Here is a 19,959-nt window from a genome sequence, read left to right as displayed (position 1 = left end):
CCAACAGCAAAATGTGTCAAAAGGCTTTAGGAAGACTATGCAATGTTTCATAACAACAAATAGCCTCCGATGAACTTGATGTCACAACTGTTTACATTAGATTCATTTGAGCGGTTGTGAGCGAGCTTATGCGCATGTGCACTTGAGCTGCGTTTGAGAAGTGCCTTCTCCCGCTTCTGGCTACAGAAGTGTGGCATTTAGCAGTATAAGCAATAGAGCAATCAGGCAGATGCTATCCGGAAAAATTTTACTGGTGCGCCTAAGCTGCCAGATTCACGTATGCGGAACAGGCCGGGAACTAGGGGGCGGGGGCATAGGTATCCGACCTGGGCGGAAGTTTCAGGGGGGGGGGGGGGGGGGCAAAATTTATATTGTTGAGGAAATGGACCTTGTTTCACAAAGTGCCTAGCATCCAGCGCACATTGGTATATCGATTACTCATATGATTTTGAACGCATCCCTGTTAGTTTTTGAACAAATTCTAAGTTGGTTTCCGAAATAATCGTAAGCTGATTTTTGAATGCGTGCATAGTGTACATGATGTCTCTGCCAGGGGAATCCCCGTCGCATCTAGAAATAAACTTTCCTGCAGACCAAAGGCGATGGGTCTGTACGAGCTGAGCGGAATAAAGCCGAATGGGTGAATGCCAATTGCCGTTTATGTGGTTGATTGGGTTTGCAAATGATCAGTATTGTTATAACTACTAGCGAATTCCATAGATTCAGACTAACAGAGTGTAAACAAATGACTAAAAGGAATAACAGGCAACAAATATTGCGTATTGTCTCCTCCGTGTATCCAGGAAAATGAAATTTTGACAGAAAATTTTTGTCCAGACCACTACACTACTAAGGGCCAGTTATACAGTCCCCAGCTAGCAGCCGCAAAAGTTTTATTCTGGGGGTAGTACGGAAAACGCGTTGTACGAACGCGTAATAATGCCTAACAGGAGAATAAATGAGGGATAACTAAACTGGTGATAGTGGCAGGGTTAGTGAAGTTAACCAGGGAATAAGTTTTGACACTGGCAGGAATAGTTGCTGAATTAATTATGACAAGATTGTTTGTTAGAACGAGGAAGGAGAAGAAACGGGACTCACAAATTACGGAAGAATATGACGATTCCAAATTTGTATAAAAATTTCGTACCTACATCTACATCTACGTCCACACTCCGCAAGCCACCTGACGGTGTGTGGCGGAGGGTACCTTCAGTACCTCTATCGGTTCTCCCTTCTATTCCAGTCTCGTATTGTTCGTGGAAAGGAGGATTGTCGGTATGCCTCTGTGTGGGCTCTAATCTCTCTGATTTTATCCTCATGGTCTCTTCGCGAGATATACGTAGGAGGGAGCAATATACTGCTTGACTCTTCGGTGAAGGTATGTTCTCGAAACTTCAATAAAAGCCCATACCGAGCTACTGAGCGTCTCTCCTGCAGAGTCTTCCACTGGAGTTTATCTATCATCTCCGTAACGCTTTCGCGATTACTAAATGATCCTGTAACGAAGCGCGCTGCTCTCCGTTGGATCTTCTCTATCTCTTCTATCAACCCTATCTGGTACGAATCACACACTGCTGAGCAGTATTCAAGCAGTGGGCGAACAAGCGTACTGTAACCTACTTCCTTTGTTTTCGGATTGCATTTCCTTAGGATTCTTCCAATGAATCTCAGTCTGGCATCTGCTTTACCGACGATCAACATTATATGATCATTCCATTTTAAATCACTCCTAATGCGTACTCCCAGATAATTTATGGTATTAACTGCTTCCAGTTGCTGACCTGCTATTTTGTAGCTAAATGATAAAAGGATCTATCTTTCTGTATATTCGCAGCACATTACACTTGTCTACATTGAGATTCAATTGCCATTCCCTGCACCATGCGTCAATTCGCTGCAGATCCTCCTGCATTTCAATACAATTTTCCATTGTTACAACCTCTCGGTACACCACAGCATCATCTGCAAAAAGCCTCAGTGAACTTCCGATGTCATCCACCAGGTCATTTATGTATATTGTGAATAGCAACGGTCCTATGACACTCCCCTGCGGCACACCTGAAATCACTCTTACTTCGGAAGACTTCTCTCCATTGAGAATAACATGCTGCGTCCTGTTATCTAGGAACTCCTCAATCCAATCACACAATTGGTCTGATAGTCCATATGCTCTTACTTTGTTCATTAAACGACTGTGGGGAACTGTATCGAACGCCTTGCGGAAGTCTAGAAACACGGCATCTACCTGTGAACCCGTGTCTATGGCCCTCTGAGTCTCGTGGACGAATAGCGCGAGCTGGGTTTCACATAACCGTCTTTTTCGAAACCCATGCTGATTCCTACAGAGTAGATTTCTAGTCTCCAGAAAAGTCATTATACTCGAACACAATACGTGTTCCAAAATTCTACAACTGATCGACGTTAGAGATATAGGTCTATAGTTCTGCACATCTGTTCGACGTCCCTTCTTGAAAACGGGGATGACCTGTGCCCTTTTCCAATCCTTTGGAACGCTACGCTCTTCTAGAGACCTACGGTACACCGCTGCAAGAAGGGGGGCAAGTTCTTTCGCGTACTCTGTGTAAAATTGAACTGGTATCCCATCAGGTCCAGAGGCCTTTCCTCTTTTGAGCGATTTTAATTGTTTCTCTATCCCTCTGTCGTCTATTTCGATATCTACCATTTTGTCATCTGTGCGACAATCTAGAGAAGGAACTACAGTGCAATCTTCCTCTGTGAAACAACTTTGGAAAAAGACATTTAGTATTTCGGCCTTTAGTCTGTCATCCTCTGTTTCAGTACCATTTTGGTCACAGAGTGTCTGGACATTTTGTTTTGATCCACCTACCGCTTTGACATAAGACCAAAATTTCTTAGGATTTTCTGCCAAGTCAGTACATAGAACTTTACTTTCGAATTCATTGAACGCCTCTCGCATAGCCCTCCTCACACTACATTTCGCTTCGCGTAATTTTTGTTTGTCTGCAAGGCTTTGGCTATGTTTATGTTTGCTGTGAAGTTCCCTTTGCTTCCGCAGCAGTTTTCTAACTCGGTTGTTGTACCACGGTGGCTCTTTTCCATCTCTTACGATCTTGCTTGGCACATACTCATCTAACGCATAATGTACGACGGTTTTGAACTTTGTCCACTGATCCTCAACACTATCTGTACTTGAGACAAAACTTTTGTGTTGAGCCAACAGGTACTCTGAAATCTGCTTTTTGTCACTTTTTCTAATCAGAAAAATCTTCCTACCCTTTTTAATATTCCAATTTACGGCTGAAATCATCGATGCCGTAACCGCTTTATGATCGCTGATTCCCTGTTCTGCGTTAACTGTTTCAAATAGTTCGGGTCTGTTTGTCACCAGAAGGTCTAATACGTTATCCCCACGAGTCGGTTCTCTGTTTAACTGCTCAAGGTAGTTTTCAGATAAAGCACTTAAAAAAATTTCACAGGATTCTTTGTCCCTGCCACCCGTTATGAACGTTTGAGTCTCCCAGTCTATATCTGGCAAATTAAAACCTCCACCCAGAACTATAACATGGTGGGGAAATCTACTCGAAATATTTTCCAAATTATCCTTCAGGTGCTCAGTCACAACAGCTGTTGAGCCAGGGGGCCTATAGAGACATCCAATTACCATGTCTGAGCCTGCTTTAACCGTGACCTTCACCCAAATCATTTCACATTTCGGATCTCCGTCAATTTCCTTCGATACTATTGCACTTCTTATCGCTATAAACACGCCTCCCCCTTCACTGTTCAGCCTGTCTCTATACATTCCAATCCGAGTTTAGGATTTCATTACTGTTTACGTCTGGTTTCAGCCAACTTTCTGTCCCTAGTACTATATGGGCATTGTGACCGTTTATTAATGAGAGCAGTTCTGGGACCTTTCTATAGACGCTCCTGCAGTTTACTATTAGCACATTAATATTGTTATTCCCTGTTGCATTTTGCCTACTCCTACCTTGCCGCGTCTCAGGAGGCGTCTTGTCGGGCCTAGGGAGGGGATTCTCTAACCTAAAAAACCCCCATGTGCACTCCACACGTACTCCGCTACCCTTGTAGCCGCTTCCGGCGTGTAGTGCACGCCTGACCTATTCAGGGGGACCCTACATTTCTCCACCCAATAGCGGAGGTCGAGAAATTTGCACCCCAGATCTCCGCAGAATCGTCTGAGCCTCTGGTTTAAGCCTTCCACTCGGCTCCAAACCAGAGGACCGCGATCGGTTCTGGGAACGATACTACAAATTGTTAGCTCTGATTCCACCCCGCGAGCGAGGCTTTCCGCCTTCACCAATTCCGCCAACCGCCTGTACGAACTGAGGATGACCTCTGAACCCAGACGGCAGGAGTCATTGGTGCCGACATGAGCAACAATTTGCAGTCTGGTGCACCCAGTGCTCTCTATCGCCGCCGGTAGGGCCTCCTCCACATCTCGGATGAGGCCCCCCGGCAAGCAGACAGAGTGAACACTGGCCTTCTTCCCCGACCTTCCCGCTATTTCCCTAAGGGGCTCCATCACCCGCCTAACGTTGGAGCTCCCAATAACTAATAAACCCCTCCCCCCGTGTGCCTGCTTGGACCTTGCTGAAGGAGCAGCCACATGTCCACTCACAGGCAGAGCGGGCGATGCCACACGGCCAGCCTCCACATTGACCCTCCGCCTCGTGCGCCGCGAACGCCGCTGAACCCACCACTCCCCTTGGGGAGAGGGTGGCCCTACCGCGCCCGGTACCGGCGAAGATGTCTCGACAGCAGGGACAGTGTGTGAAGCATGTAACGCCTGGGGTGTACCCTGCGACGCACCAGGCTCCCCACTGCCGCTACACTCCGAGGCAGCAGCCTGAAGACGGCTGACCGCGGCCATCAACACGCTCAGCTGTTCGCGAACAGTGGCCAGCTCCTCCTGCGTCCGTACACAGCAGTCACACATCCTATCCATCCTAAGGAATCAATTTACTGAAGAGAGTTGTTCAACCTTTAACTAGACTGCTAATTCAGTAAAGGCGGCTGTTTATTCACTAAACTGGGGTTGCTAGCCACTTCTTGTAGAAAACAATTAAAATTGCACTACCTGTCTCTGGACTGTATTGAAAACAAACACTAGCACTACTGGCACTATGGTTGACTAAAGGGACTCTCTCTGACTATATTCAAAACAAACACGAAATCTATGGAACACTATTAATAGCACCAGACAATTAAAGCTTCCTAAAAGCAAATACACACGGAAGAAGTGACAAGTAAGAAAAATACAGTTAATACTTAAATTAAGGTAGCTCGCTGCACAGCAGACGTGAAGCAGACGGCAGTTACGACGACACTGACTTTTCGATCTAATGCTTCAGAAGCTAGAGAGTATGAATGAAATGTGAAACTATTTCCTAACATAAAACTTTTTGCTTGTAGTAGGCCTAATAGGCATTTGATATTGGTACTTTGTGAATTATATTCCGTCGTGTTATAAAAATAACCATTTGTGCCAAGGCAGTCTAGTTTATTTGGTGTGTGTAACAATTGCTGCAGTATTAGGCAGGCCTATTTCGTTTTATCTAGCAGTGACAAAATACACGTAATCAGACCGAGAAACCACGCCAGTCTTGGGTACAATTTGTATTAACAGCTTTTTTAGTATTAGACAACAACATTTCGTTTTTTCAAGTGGCAAAACGTTTGATGAAGTCTGATGAGATAATAGATCCTTTCACAGAAAGGAAAGGACACCATGTAAAGCTGCAGCAAGGTTAGAGAGAAAAAAAGCTGGGACGTAAGGATTGAAGAAATGTGTACCGTCTTGCTTGTCACTTGTCTTTACTAATTTTATGTATCCTATATTTAATTTTATGTCACACAAAACAGCAAGTTATTAGCTAATAGGCAGTAAAGACTGCAAATTTTCTGAAGAGTTCTTGTTCTGCCAGTTACAAATAATCCCATCCAGTATTAATTGCGAGATTTTTTAAAAGAGGGGCAGGATGTCAAACCGGCTGACTGGGAGCAGGAGAGGCACCACAGGACATTTCAATTTCGACTGTCCTGAATATAGTTTGATGGCACCCATTACAAAATATTACATGTTTGAATTCCACAGATTGAAATACAGAGACATGCGATAGAAGACTGCTGTGTGAAGAAGCGTGGCACTGCACTTTGGCACACTTAAGACCAAATAACATGTTTTACGTTCCCTTGAACATATATGTTTTATGTATCAGACATCTTCAGAAAGATGTGCGCTACAAAATGAAGATATTTTATAAAAGTTGATTTTTTAAATTTTTGGCTTCCAATCTCAAACGCTCGAGGGAGGGGTAGTGCCACTATCTAGTATCGCCCCGTTTTGGAAATATCGTAGATCCGGACCTGATGCACAAAGCAGTCTGAGTTGTAGTGGGGAGGTGGTAGCCTCCACATAACCCTTGTTTATGGGTTATTTTTGTTGGTTTGTTAAAGAAATTTGACTTTTGTTAATCTTTTCTGCTGAGACAGTCAATTTATTTGAAATGAAGTGTGTAATTCCACACTATTGGCTAGTTTCAACTGTTAGCTGCATTTCAAGTTCACATTTTCATCTTCTAGCACATATGGCATTATGCCTTAATAAAGAACCAAACATTAGATAATACAGTACTGTTACTCCAAGAAAATTTACATCAGAATCTGGACATACGAATGTGCACTTTAAGCCGAATGATGCAGATGCATTTCAGTATGGTTCACAAAATTCCCATGCTCTTGGAGTATCCTCTAATATCTTGTTTCCTTTATGACATAATGTAAGATCTTTTAATGTTTTACATGTACGAACGTATGGGCTTCCTGCGTCATCGTAGCTGCGCAAGTGCAGCGACGCCTGTTATCTGGCGCTCTCTGGCAACTGCTGAAACGAATCTATTTCTAACAGGTCGCAGGAAAATATTCTGAATGGTTGTTTGAAAAGTGTTACTTTCAAAGTAAATTTCCTTTTACGCAAGAAGAACTCTGTGGGCGAATGTCTGCTGAATTTCTTAAATCACAGAGCGTTTGACTATCATTCAAAAATCAAATCTTTGAGGACGACCATTTACAATATTTTCGAGCCCGGAAGATCGGACATTTATGTCGTTGTTAAAAATTTTACTGGCACTTTGTGTGATGTATATTAATTTAAACCATTACCTTTTCCTATTTGTGTGTTAGCGATACTTAACAGTGATGTTGCTTTTGGCTGACTACATCATGTGTCCTATGCTCTGAATATCCGCTGTCATCGGCCGGCTACAAAAGCGCTTCGCAATCTTTATTTCAGTCCTTCGGAAAGTAATGTGCGGTGTTTGGTGGAATTGGAATTTATACTTTCGTTATATGAAAATATGCTGTGTGCAGGTTGCTGCACATCAGACATCTTTCCAAAACGTGTTTCCTCTGAGTTTCGTTTTCTGAATTTCCTGGAAATTATATGCTGGTGTATAAAACCACAACAACTGAAAGGATTGATGAGTTCTACAGTTCCGAGGAAAACTTAACACGGAAAAAGTGTATCTTCATGTGGGAGAAAGTGTATTTTTAACCGGGAAATCCGGGAATTTTTTTTTCTCATCCACTTATACACCCTGTTATTACCTCCCATAATGGTACAGTCGGTCAGGCAGACCTGACATCACATGTGATACAGGGGGTGTCTGGAAAGTAACTCATCATGCTTTCATTAAATTATTGATCGGTTTTTGTACCTCAGCTTAAAAATTCTTCAAAGTATGGCCATTCTGCATCAATACATTTTTGCCAGCACGATTTCCATGTGTCATAAGCTTTCTTGTACATCTCAATTAGGATACTCTTCAGGGAAACTGCCGATGTTGTCCACTGACTTAAAATACTTTCCTTTGAGGTCCCTTTTCAGCTGAAGAAACAAAAAGTGTCTTGACAGGGCTGGGTTGGGACTGTAGGGTGGCTGCAGCATTGTGGTCACACTGATCTGGGTCAGGCAGGCCACGACAACAAAGACGAAGTGAACCAGTGCATTGTTGCGGGGGAGCTTCCACAAAGCGCAGAACTCCTTGATAATACAGGCAACCCAGTGAATCAACATCTGGAGTGCTTCCTTATAAAATGGTGATGGTCTGGTCATGGGGTACTAACACCTTCAGAGGGGGGAAAAACTTGTGGGGGGGGGGGGGGGGGGAGAGAGAGAGAGAGAGAGAGAGAGAGAGAGAGTGAGCGAGCACAGACTTCACCCAGGACATGCAAGCCTTGTGTTTATTGGTCATGTTGTCTACAGAGCAGCACTTCATAAATTGAAATATTCTTCAAAGGAGTAAAAGTAGTGATGCTGTAAATATGGCTTTAGAGATTTTCCAAAGGTAATAACTATTATGTTTTCAGCAAGTTTGTTGTAAAGCTTAACTCCCATGTGAAAAGTAACTTTTTAGCACAGACCTGTGCTGATATGAGTTATATGTAAGTTTCTGTTTTGTGTGGGAAAATGATGATGTATATAAGATTTTTTGCAGTCTGCAGTCCTTACCTATTTACTTATTACATTTATTTTAAAGAATAAAAGGGTTTCCATAATGTATACACATAGTAGTGGAGGAATGTCAGATTTCTTAAATAGAGGTTTACAAGAGTCTTTAGGCTTGCACCCAAACAAAATTCTAATAGCCCTTTTTTTGTAATTCAGAAGTGCTATTAGCTGTTTTAGAGTTTCCCCAGAAGGTGAACCCATATCTGAGACGAGAATGAAAGTAGGCATGATATGCATTCATTACTGTTTTCTCATTACAGCATGATTTTAATGAGCAAAGAGGGTAACATGTTTTGCTCAGTTCTGCATTGAGATATTCAATATGCTTATTCCATCTGACGTTGCTCTGCAGCCAAAGTCCTAAGAATTTGGTTTAAGTACTGTAACCAACTGATTTGTCATTGGTAGAAACTGATGGGTTGGTGGGGCGAAGGTGTCGTGCCATTCTATACTCTGCCTCTGACTTTGGATTGTACTGAGACTCATCCCCAGTAATCATGTTGTCCAGGAAATTGGGATAATATCCCCAGTAATCGTGTTGTCCAGGAAATTGGGATAGTATTCAGAGAGTTCCTTGAGTTCTTTGCCACTCTTGCACGGTGTTGCTTTTGTGCATCAGGGTCATTCCATGTCAAAATATGCAATAATTCTAGGATTTGTAACCCTATATATCAGATTTTCACAAAACTTTGCACATTTGCTTGTGCTTATAACATGGGAACTTCTGCAAAATCTTTTTTGTCTCACACTTCGACTTTATTTTATATCAAATTTTAAATGTGGTGTTATTCTGATAGCTTGCTCTGTAAGAATGTCAGTGCTAAATGGCACTCATCTACATAAATGCCCATGACTCAGATGTTTATGAAGCATTTGATTTTGAATTTATTTCAGAAGCTACATGTGTTGAGTTATTGAAGCAGTAAAGTTACGTAATACCCTCAGACTTCAAGAAGAATATAATAATTCCAATCCCAAAGAAAGCAGGTGTTGACAGATGTGAAAATTACCGAACAATCAGTTTAATAAGCCACAGCTGCAAAATACTAACACGAATTCTTTACAGACGAATGGAAAAACTAGTAGAAGCCGACCTCGGGGAAGATCAGTTTGGATTCCGTAGAAATATTGGAACACGTGAGGCAATACTGACCTTACGACTTATCTTAGAAGAAAGATTAAGGAAAGGCATTTGTAGACTTAGAGAAAGCTTTTGACAATTTTGACTGGAATACTCTCTTTCAAATTCTGAAGGTGGCAGGGGTAAAATACAGGGAGCGAAAGGCTATTTACAATTTGTACAGAAACCAGATGGCAGTTATAAGAGTCGAGGGACATGAAAGGGAAGCAGAAGCAGTGGTTGGGAAGGGAGTAAGACAGGGTTGTAGCCTCTCCCCGATGTTATTCAGTCTGTATATTGAGCAAGCAGTAAAGGAAACAAAAGAAAAATTCGTAGTAGGTATTAAAATCCATGGAGAAGAAATAAAAACTTTGAGGTTCGCCGATGACATTGTAATTCTGTCAGAGACAGCAAAGGACTTGGAAGAGCAGTTGAACGGAATGGATGGTGTCTTGAAGGGAGGATATAAGATGAACATCAACAAAAGCAAAACAAGGATAATGGAATGTAGTCAAATTAAGTCAGAAGATGCTGAGGGAATTAGATTAGGAAATGAGACACTTAAAGCAGTAAAGGAGTTTTGCTATTTGGGGAGCAAAATAACTGATGATGGTCGAAGTAGAGAGGATATAAAATGTAGACTGGCAATGGCAAGGAAAGCATTTCTGAAGAAGAGAAATTTGTTAACATCGAGTATAGATTTAAGTGTCAGGAAGTCATTTCTGAAAGTATTTGTATGGAGTGTAGCCATGTATGGAAGTGAAACATGGACGGTAAATAGTTTGGACAAGAAGAGAATAGAAGCTTTCGAAATGTGGTGCTACAGAAGAATGCTGAAGATTAGATGGGTAGATCACATAACTAATGAGGAAGTATTGAATAGGATTTGGGAGAAGAGAAGTTTGTGGCTTGACAAGAAGAAGGGATCGGTTGGTAGGACATGTTCTGAGGCATCAAGGGATCACCAATTTACGAGGGCAGTTCAATAAGTAATGCAACACATTTTTTTTCTCGGCCAATTTTGGTTGAAAAAACCGGAAATTTCTTGTGGAATATTTTCAAACATCCCGCTTCGTCTCGTATAGTTTCATTGACTTCCGACAGGTGGCAGCGCTGTACGGAGCTGTTAAAATGGCGTCTGTAACGGATATGCGTTGCAAACAACGGGCAGTGATAGAGTTTCTTTTGGCGGAAAACCAGGGCATCTCAGATATTCATAGGCGCTTGCAGAATGTCTACGGTGATCTGGCAGTGGACAAAACCACGGTGAGTCGTTGGGCAAAGCGTGTGTCATCATCGCCGCAAGGTCAAGCAAGACTTTCTGATCTCCCGCGTGCGGGCCGGTCGTGCACAGCTGTGACTCCTGCAATGGCGGAGCGTGCGAACACACTCGTTCGAGATGATCGACGGATCACCATCAAACAACTCATTGCTCAACTTGACATCTCTGTTGGTAGTGCTGTCACAATTGTTCACCAGTTGGGATATTCAAAGGTTTGTTCCCGCTGGGTCCCTCGTTGTCTAACCGAACACCATAAAGAGCAAAGGAGAACCATCTGTGCGGAATTGCTTGCTCGTCATGTGGCTGAGGGTGACAATTTCTTGTCAAAGATTGTTACAGGCGATGAAACATGGGTTCATCACTTCGAACCTGAAACAAAACGGCAATCAATGGAGTGGCGCCACACCCACTCCCCTACCAAGAAAAAGTTTAAAGCTATACCCTCAGACGGTAAAGTCATGGTTACAGTCTTCTGGGGCGCTGAAGGGGTTATTCTGTTCGATGTCCTTACCCATGGTCAAACGATCAACTCTGAAGTGTATTGTGCTACTCTTCAGAAATTGAAGAAACGACTTCAGCGTGTTCGTAGGCACAAAAATCTGAACGAACTTCTCCTTCATGACAACGCAAGACCTCACACAAGTCTTCGCACCCGAGAGGAGGTCACAAAACTTCAGTGGACTGTTCTTCCTCATGCACCCTACAGCCCCGATCTCGCACCGTCGGATTTCCATATGTTTGGCCCAATGAAGGACGCAATCCGTGGGAGGCACTACGCGGATGATGAAGAAGTTATTGATGCAGTACGACGTTGGCTCCGACATCGACCAGTGGAATGGTACCGTGCAGGCATACAGGCCCTCATTTCAAGGTGGCGTAAGGCCGTAGCATTGAATGGAGATTACGTTGAAAAATAGTGTTGTGTAGCTAAAAGATTGGGGAATAACCTGGTGTATTTCAATGCTGAATAAAACAACCCCTGTTTCAGAAAAAAAAATGTGTTGCATTACTTATTGAACTGCCCTCGTAGTATTGGAGGGCAGAGTGGAGGGTAAAAATCGTAGAGGGAGACCAAGAGATGAATACACTAAGCAGATGCAGAAGGATGTAGGTTGCAGTAGGTACTGGGAGATGAAGAAGCTTGCACAGGATATAGTAGCATGGAGAGCTGCATCAAACCAGTCTCATGACTGAAGACCACAACAACAACAACAAAGTTACAAAGAAAATTTTTTATGCAAGGATATCAAATTAGCATATTTAAGTTTAACTCATTCTGGGCAGGCAAGTTAACTTTTAAGTGTGAAAATTTATTTCCTTTCGCAAGACAAAGTCTGTAACTTTTTAAAGACAATATATATGATTTATGTGTTCAGCCAATCACCTACTCAAAGTGATTAAAAAGTTTTCTTAGACAGCAATAGCTTTTTGAAACTTTTATAGGCATGAAAACAATGCAACTTGCTGAATTTCATTGTTGAGAACAACTGGCATGCAACAGTTTGTCTCTTTATCTTTCTGTGAGACAGGTCATGTCTGTTAGTGGTGCAGTCCTATTATTCCACTTGTATAAAGTGTTTTAAGTGAATTAGTGCTCAGTTAATTGTAATGGAAAATGTGAATTCATGCACTGCTGGCTACTTACTAAAAACACCTTGTCATTTGACAACCTATACCTTTGTAAAAACTCTACAAAAAATAGAAGAGCTGAGTGAAGAGCGAGATTTGATATTGCTGCGATCCAATATAAGCTTTCCACAAGATCAAGAAAGTGCTACTGTATGCGGACATCGCAGATACCATTACTTAAAAAGTTTTTGAAAGTTATCAAAGAACTTGCTGTGATTTCTTTCAAAAAACACAAACAGTTAAAAAAATCCTTGAGGTCGGCTTGCTAATCTTTGTCTTAAACATTAAGTGCTAAAAGAATCTATGTAAAACCAGGCCAAAATCTATGCACAACATGTCGTAAGATTTGTGAACAAAAAACTGACATCAGTGATAGAAATTAAAGTTATGCAGATGACCCAGAGGTGACATTTCACAAATCAGTACCAAAAAGTCAAAGTATTGAGGATGGAAGTAAAACTTGTATGATTTGGGGTGCTGTCCCTTTAAACTTCACACCATTCCAAATCATATGGCAAAAAGAAGCTAGAAAAAGTGAAGCATGTTTTGGGAAGAAAAGTTTGCCAGGCATTAGATTGCAGTATTGGAGATTCTGACCATAGAGAAGAAACATTTGATGATGAAATTGTTACGAAAACCAAATAATTTCATGTGTTGCTATTGTTAATGAAAGAAAAAGTGGCTAATGTACAAGTACCTGAAAAAATTCACATTTTAACTTTAGCTCCACCCTCTTGGTCAAAAGAAAACAATGTCAGTTCAGTTGGTCTGATAATGTTCTGACTGTAATTACTGATAATGTGGTGAGGTTGAAAAATGCAATAAATCCAGATGAAGACAAGCAAATATTTCAGAAAATGTTTTCAATTTGTAAGCATGAGAAGAATTTAAAAAGAAACTAACTGGTAAGAAACGTGCAGATTAGTACATTTTATGCATGACACGATTTAAATATACATTCATAGAAGTATGAGGAAGAAATGCACACTATTTTTTTTTTTAAATCCATCTTTTATTCTACATGTTTGAAAGTTTTTCAGTGTGTAGATACATCCTTTTGGAACAATATTTTCATTTCTCCACATAAATCCATCCCTCTCTACTGCCTTACGGCATCTTGGAACCAGCGTCTGTATAACCTCCCAGTAAAATTCTGGACCAACCTGTTGGAGCCACTGTTTGGCAGCGTGCACAAGGAAGTCATCATCTTCAAACCTTGTTCCACGAAGAGAGTCTTTCAGTTTCCCAAAGAGATGATAGTCACATGGAGCCAGGCCAGGACTGTAAGGTGGGTGTTTCAGTGTTGTTCATCCGAGTTTTGTGATCGCTTCCCCAGTTTTTTGACTGACATGTGGCTGTGTATTGTCGTGCAACAGCAAAACATCCTGCTTTTGCCGATGTGGTTGAACACGACTGAGTCGAGCTTGAAGTTTCTTCAGTGTCATCACATATGCATCAGAATTTATGGTGGTTCCACTTGGCATGATGTCCACAAGCAAGAGTCCTTCGGAATCGAAAAACACTGTAGCCTTAGCTTTTCCAGCAAGTGTGGTTTTGAATTTTTTTTTTTTTTCTTGGGTGAATTTGCATGATGCCACTCCACTGATTGTCTCTTCGTCTCTGGTGAAAAAGGATGGAGCCATGTTTCTTTGCCTGTCACAATTCTTCCAAGAAATTCACCTCCACCATTCTCGTACTGTTCCAAAAGTTCGCTGCATACCGTTGTTCTTGTTTCTTTGTGAGCCACTGTCAACATCCTGGGAACCCACCTGGCACAAACCTTTTTTAACGCCAACACTTTCAGTATTCTGCAAACGCTTCCTTCCCCTATTCCAACATAGTGTGACAATTCGTTCACTGTGATGCGTCTGTCAGCAGTCACCAATTTGTTAACTCTCTGCACATTGTCTGGAGTGTGTGCAGTACGAGGCCTGCCGCTGCGAGGACAATCCTCAATATTGCCGTGCTCGCTTTCATCACATAACCTGCTTGCCCACCGACTACTGTTCTGTGATCGACAGCATCATCTCCATACCCTTTTTTCAACCTCTTGTGGATGTTTCCCGCTGTCTCATTTTCACAACACAGGAATTCTATAACAGCACGTTGCTTCTGACGAACGTCAAGTATAGCAGCCATCTTGAAGACATGCTGTGACGACGCCACTCACAGGAACAGGTTGAACTAAGTTTGAAAACAAGTGGGAAGGATGTATCTACACATTGTAAAACTTTCACACATGCAGAATGAAAACTGTATTTTTACAAAAATAGTGTACATTTCTTTTGGAGTGACCGTCGTACATGGCTATTTTTATGTAACTAACTGTCTTCTTAGAATCCTGAGAAGAAATGTAGGAAATTATTATTTTTTTTTTTTTTCAGATATACTGTAAATATTTCAGTTTCGCCAATAAGCATTTTTGTATTAGATTTCAGTGATGAAAATATCGTTGTCATTGTAAACATGAATTGATGGTGAGAGGAAGACTATCTTCACAAAGACAAAGACACATTTGTTGTTTTGGAAACAGGACCAGATTTGTTCAATGTAGCCATGAGTTGTGCACTCTATATTCCACATTACCAACAACAGAGTTTTGTGTGAGGATATTTTCAAAAGCAGCCTTTGTAATAAATGATTGTCTTTCTTGCTTAAGCACTAAAGTCTAAAAAAGATAGCGTCTTCAAATGTGAACTTGCATTTGTTGAAGGATTCACAAATACAAGGTCTGTTCAAAAAATTCTATAATTTTGTCCACAAAATTTTTCTACACTTAGCTTTTACTTGTGCATGGGCTCCTTTGAAATATTTCCTCCACAATTGATACTCTGCTCCCAACACCGTTTCCACTTCAGGAAGCAGTCTTGGTACGCCTCTTGCTGCATCACGTGAACCACCAACTGCAAATTCTTTTTTATCTCGTCTGTCGTTGCAAATATTCATCCTTTCAGTGGGGTTTTCAGCTTTGGAGGGAGAGGGGAAGTGATTTTGTTTTTTGTGCAATAGTCGTGCACCAACAGGGATGAATGTGTGGGTGTGTTACCGTAATGCAATAGCCATGAATTGTCTCGCCCCATTTCAGGCCGTTTCCTTCTCACATTTTCTCGCAGGTGTTGCAACACATCCTGATAGTACCATCAATAATAGTTTGTCCCTGTGGCATGAAATCATAATGAACTAATCCTTCAAAGTCCTGCCGAACTTTTTTTGGTCTTGGGAGTACCTTTTCCAACCTATTGTGAAGATGGAACCTTGGTCTCAACATGATAACCATAGACCCACGTTTCATCACCAGTTATGATTATCTTAAGGAACATCTTGTTCTCATTTGCGTGATCCAAAAACTCTTCACAGATTGCGAGGTGAATGTCTTTCTGGTTTTGACTCATGAGCAGTGAGGTGAACTCTGCGGCAACACAGTGCATTCCAAGATGCTGAGTCAAGATTTCATGAAATGATCCAAATGAAATCGTACTTTCTTCTGCAATCCCTCTACAGTCAGTCTTCGATTGGCACACACAATTTCGTTGATGTTCCTGACATGAGCATCATCAGTAAATGTCAAAGGGCATCCTGAACTAGGGTGAATTAGGGTCATCTTTTAACTTCCATCCGGCCATTTTGAACCATGTGAACCATTCATAACACTTGGTATGGCTTAAGCACTCATCACCATAGGCTTCCTGCATCATTTAATGTGTCACTGTAAAGGTTTCTGTGAGTTTCATGCAACATTTAATGCAGATATGTAGCTTCTCTAACACTACACAATGATCTACTTAATTCAGCTCTAAACAGTAACAAGCATACAACAATGAAAAAAAATGGCTCTGAGCACTATGCGACTTCTGAGGTCATCAGTCGCCTAGAACTTAGAACTAAATTAAACCTAACTAACCTAAGGACATCACACACATCCATGTCCGAGGCAGGATTCGAACCTGCGACCGTAGCGGTCGCTTGGCTCCAGACTGTAGCGCCCAGAACCGCACGGCCACTCCGGCCGGCTACAACAATGAATCTTTCAGCAGTTACACACATTAAACATAGATGTGTGCAGGAATGCTAACTACATTTCACTCCAACAAACCATTGGCACAAAATTACGAATGTTCTGGAATTTTTTGTACAGACCTCATACAGTATTTTGAATCTGCAATAAATCTTGAATAAACCAAAACTCGGAGGATTTCAATGACAACATAAAATACTTACAAAACAGTGCCACATTAATGCATATTATTTCATTGGTTTCAGTGTATTGCTCAAACTACATGGATGCTATTAAATAATTAATATATTTCTGTAATGTACTACCTTATTGGAACTGTGGTGTTGGAACCTATCACTCATTCTTACTTAAGAAAAAGAAAAAGAAGGCTACACAAATTAAACTGTTCGTTAGTGATGCAAAATAGGATTTTAACCCAACAAATGACAGCCTGTACAGCAGAATGCTCAGAAGATGCTATTTTCCCCACAGCTTAGTTGAATATATTTTATTATCATTGTAGTTTGTAGACTATTTTTTTTTAATGTGTCATCTGGTAGTGTCCGGCCTTATTAGAGCACTTTACATTCCAGGTTCTAGAGACGGAGCTAGACGGCCTTCTCGCTGCTGCAGAAATGCTGCAGGTGAAGGGACTTTCAAACGTACGCAACAAGTACGAGAAGGGCGACATACACAATGCGGAACCCCAGGGCCAGCAGCAGGCAGTGCCACTCTCTGTCGTGATGCCGCAGGCCGACTCTCCTCAGTCCGGGCAACATTCGCTGGAGACTGAGGTCACTGGTAGCCCCGCGAGTCAGCGGAGAAAACGACGTAGGATTTCGGAATCGCCAGTGAGTGTGACAACTTTAGTAACCTAGGAGCATGAATTTTGGAATGTGTCACTAATAGGTGTGGGTGAGTATCAGAATAAGAACCTGAAGGACCAAGATTCAGAGTCCAGTTGATGCTGGTATTTTTTTCTCTTACTACGAGGGCCTTCTTCTCCCCCCCCCCCCCCCCCCCCCCTCCATCCTGCGACAGGCTATAAATAAAAGGAAAGGTCATAGAAAACAATTATTTTATTACCAAAAGTTTTGTACACTTATGGTTACTTTTCAACATAATCACCAAAAAGATTGAGAAATTTATCTTCCCTTTGGACAAGCTTTGCAGTACCCCCTTCCAAAAATGTTGTTGCCAATGATTGCAAATGAGCATTGACGTTGATTTGAAGAGCTTCGTTGGTTTGAAAGTGCTGCTCTCCTAGCCAAGTCCTCATTCAGCATTCCTCTTCGTTTGTTTTAATGACCAAATTTGCATATGACTTCAGGAATTGTGTTGATCCATGACAACGCTCGTCCACGCACTGCTGGCACAACCCAACAACTCCTTGAACAATTTCAGTGGGTTGTTTTCGATCATCCGCCGTACAGTCGTGACCTGGCACCCAGCGACTTTCACCTTTTCCCTGAACTGAAGACGTGGCTAGGAGGGTAGCACTTTCAAACCAACAAAGATCTTCAAAACAGCATCAGTGCTCATTTGCGGCAACATTTTTTAAAGAGGGTATTGCAAAGCGTGTCCATAAATGTCTCGATCTTTACAGTTATTATATTGAAAAATAATCATAAGTGCACAAAACTTTAGGTAATAAAATAATTGTATTTTATGAATGTGTCTTTTATTTATAGCCTATTGGAAGTTGGGAAAAAAAAGGCCCTCGTACATTAGCAATAATTTGTTAATATGGAAATCTCAAGTTGCAATGTGACTCAGTTCACCCTACAGCTGACTGGGTCGGTCAGGTGGAAGGTAAATACATACCACCTTCAATAGGACTGTGCTAGTAAAGCACTGCAATTGTCAAACTGTTCTTTTGGTTGAGGATAGCTGTATCTTTTCGTCGCAAATACAGTATAAAGGTAATCCACCATCATTACGGATAGTAGAGTGACATCTTTCTGCTTCCCTACATCTAAGTCTGTAATCCGCAAGACACCTTGCAGTGTATGGAGGACTGTACTCCTGGGCCCACTTTCAACCTCCCCCCCTCCCCCATTTTCCATTTGTGTATGAGATGTGAGAAGACTTGACTGTTGCCAAACCTCAGTATGAACTTTCTAATTTTCCTGATTTTTCTTGTTGTTAGTTTGAACATGTATGTATGAGAAAGTAATGTATTGCCTGACACTCTTTCTTAAGTATGATCTCATAATTGTAACAGTAAACTTCGTAGTACTCTTTTGTAATACTCATGTATTTATTAAACCAATCCATGCCAAATGCACCACTTTTCTTCAGATCTACTCTGCTAATCAGTTTTATTTTTTTTATTTGTGCTGCTGCCAGGCACGATTTTCCTGTATTTATTTTCCGCTTTGCGCATTTCGGGAAATAATTTCTATTCTCAAGGTAAAAATGCCGTAGCATGTGAAAAATAAAACCACTGAAGAATTGGAAATATTTGCCAAAACGTATCTTGCAGAAAATAAAGGAAATTCTGACTTGACAGTAGCCAATGTTGTAAAATACCAAACAAAACATTAGAGATAGCAGGTAAGACTCTCCCTGACTGATGGACAATTATTGAGAATTGTTTGAAAGAGTGTTTTGTAAAACACTTCTTTTCATGAATTAGTTACACTTCCTTATGATTCTCCCAATAAATATCACACTGGAATGTATGTTTTGTACAAACAAGATAGCGGTGGATGCTATTCTTTGATATTTTTTGGTTGTGACTATTTCCAGTAACTTGTCATCAGTAGTGTAACCAAATATTAGTATATGTACTAGTACATCAGAAAAGAAAACAAATACTAATTTTGGAAACATCTGAGGAAGTGAAAATTAAGTAGGTGGTTGACAGTGGACATTTGCATTAAAATTACAACACTGTACCCCACCACTCATGACCCCGTCTCAATCTCTGCATTTCTCACTTGTGGCCGAATTGCAGATTTCATACAAATGTAATCTAACGACAGTGTCTCAGAGGGTCCAGTCCACCTCTTGTTCGAACTTGACAATACTGCCTGTCTGTTTGGGTCCATGATACCAAATTTGCTGATGAAACTTGCTCTCTGATCTTTAGTAATCAATTTCTTATTGGCACACAGTTACAATACTAAACAGTCCTTTCATCTGCAAAAGTCCAGGATGCTGCAGGAATTAATTTTGAAACTATTCATTGTCTACTATCAGCTCTCAAATCTTTGTCACATAAATTGACAAAATTCTTACAATACCTTAATTTTATTATACAGTGAACACTTGAAGTAAAGGAAATATGAACAACAAGAGACGGAAAAGGTGTTCTTCTATACTTACTGTGTAAATTCATTTCACAGTCAACTTTCTCATTCTCCACACTCTTCTTTAGGAGATCTGTAAAACGTCTGGTACATATGAGCAGT

At 41.2% G+C, this 19,959-nt stretch overlaps 1 protein-coding gene across 3 annotated transcripts in view; it reads left to right on the top strand.

The window, feature by feature from the left end:
* The window catches only part of LOC126095223 (protein tramtrack, beta isoform-like), a 124,256-nt gene that overhangs the window by 13,744 nt on the left and 90,553 nt on the right, over positions 1-19,959 (top strand). For all 3 annotated transcript variants that reach the window (XM_049909961.1, XM_049909962.1, XM_049909963.1), the window contains exon 5: positions 17,137-17,394. In XM_049909961.1, coding sequence (XP_049765918.1) covers positions 17,137-17,394 — 258 coding nt within the window. The remainder of the gene's footprint in view (positions 1-17,136; positions 17,395-19,959) is intronic.

This window comes from Schistocerca cancellata, chromosome 8 (assembly GCF_023864275.1).
Source record: "Schistocerca cancellata isolate TAMUIC-IGC-003103 chromosome 8, iqSchCanc2.1, whole genome shotgun sequence".
NCBI lineage: Eukaryota > Metazoa > Arthropoda > Insecta > Orthoptera > Acrididae > Schistocerca > Schistocerca cancellata.
Note: the sequence above shows the minus strand (reverse complement) of the source record. Positions and strands in the feature narration are given on the sequence as shown.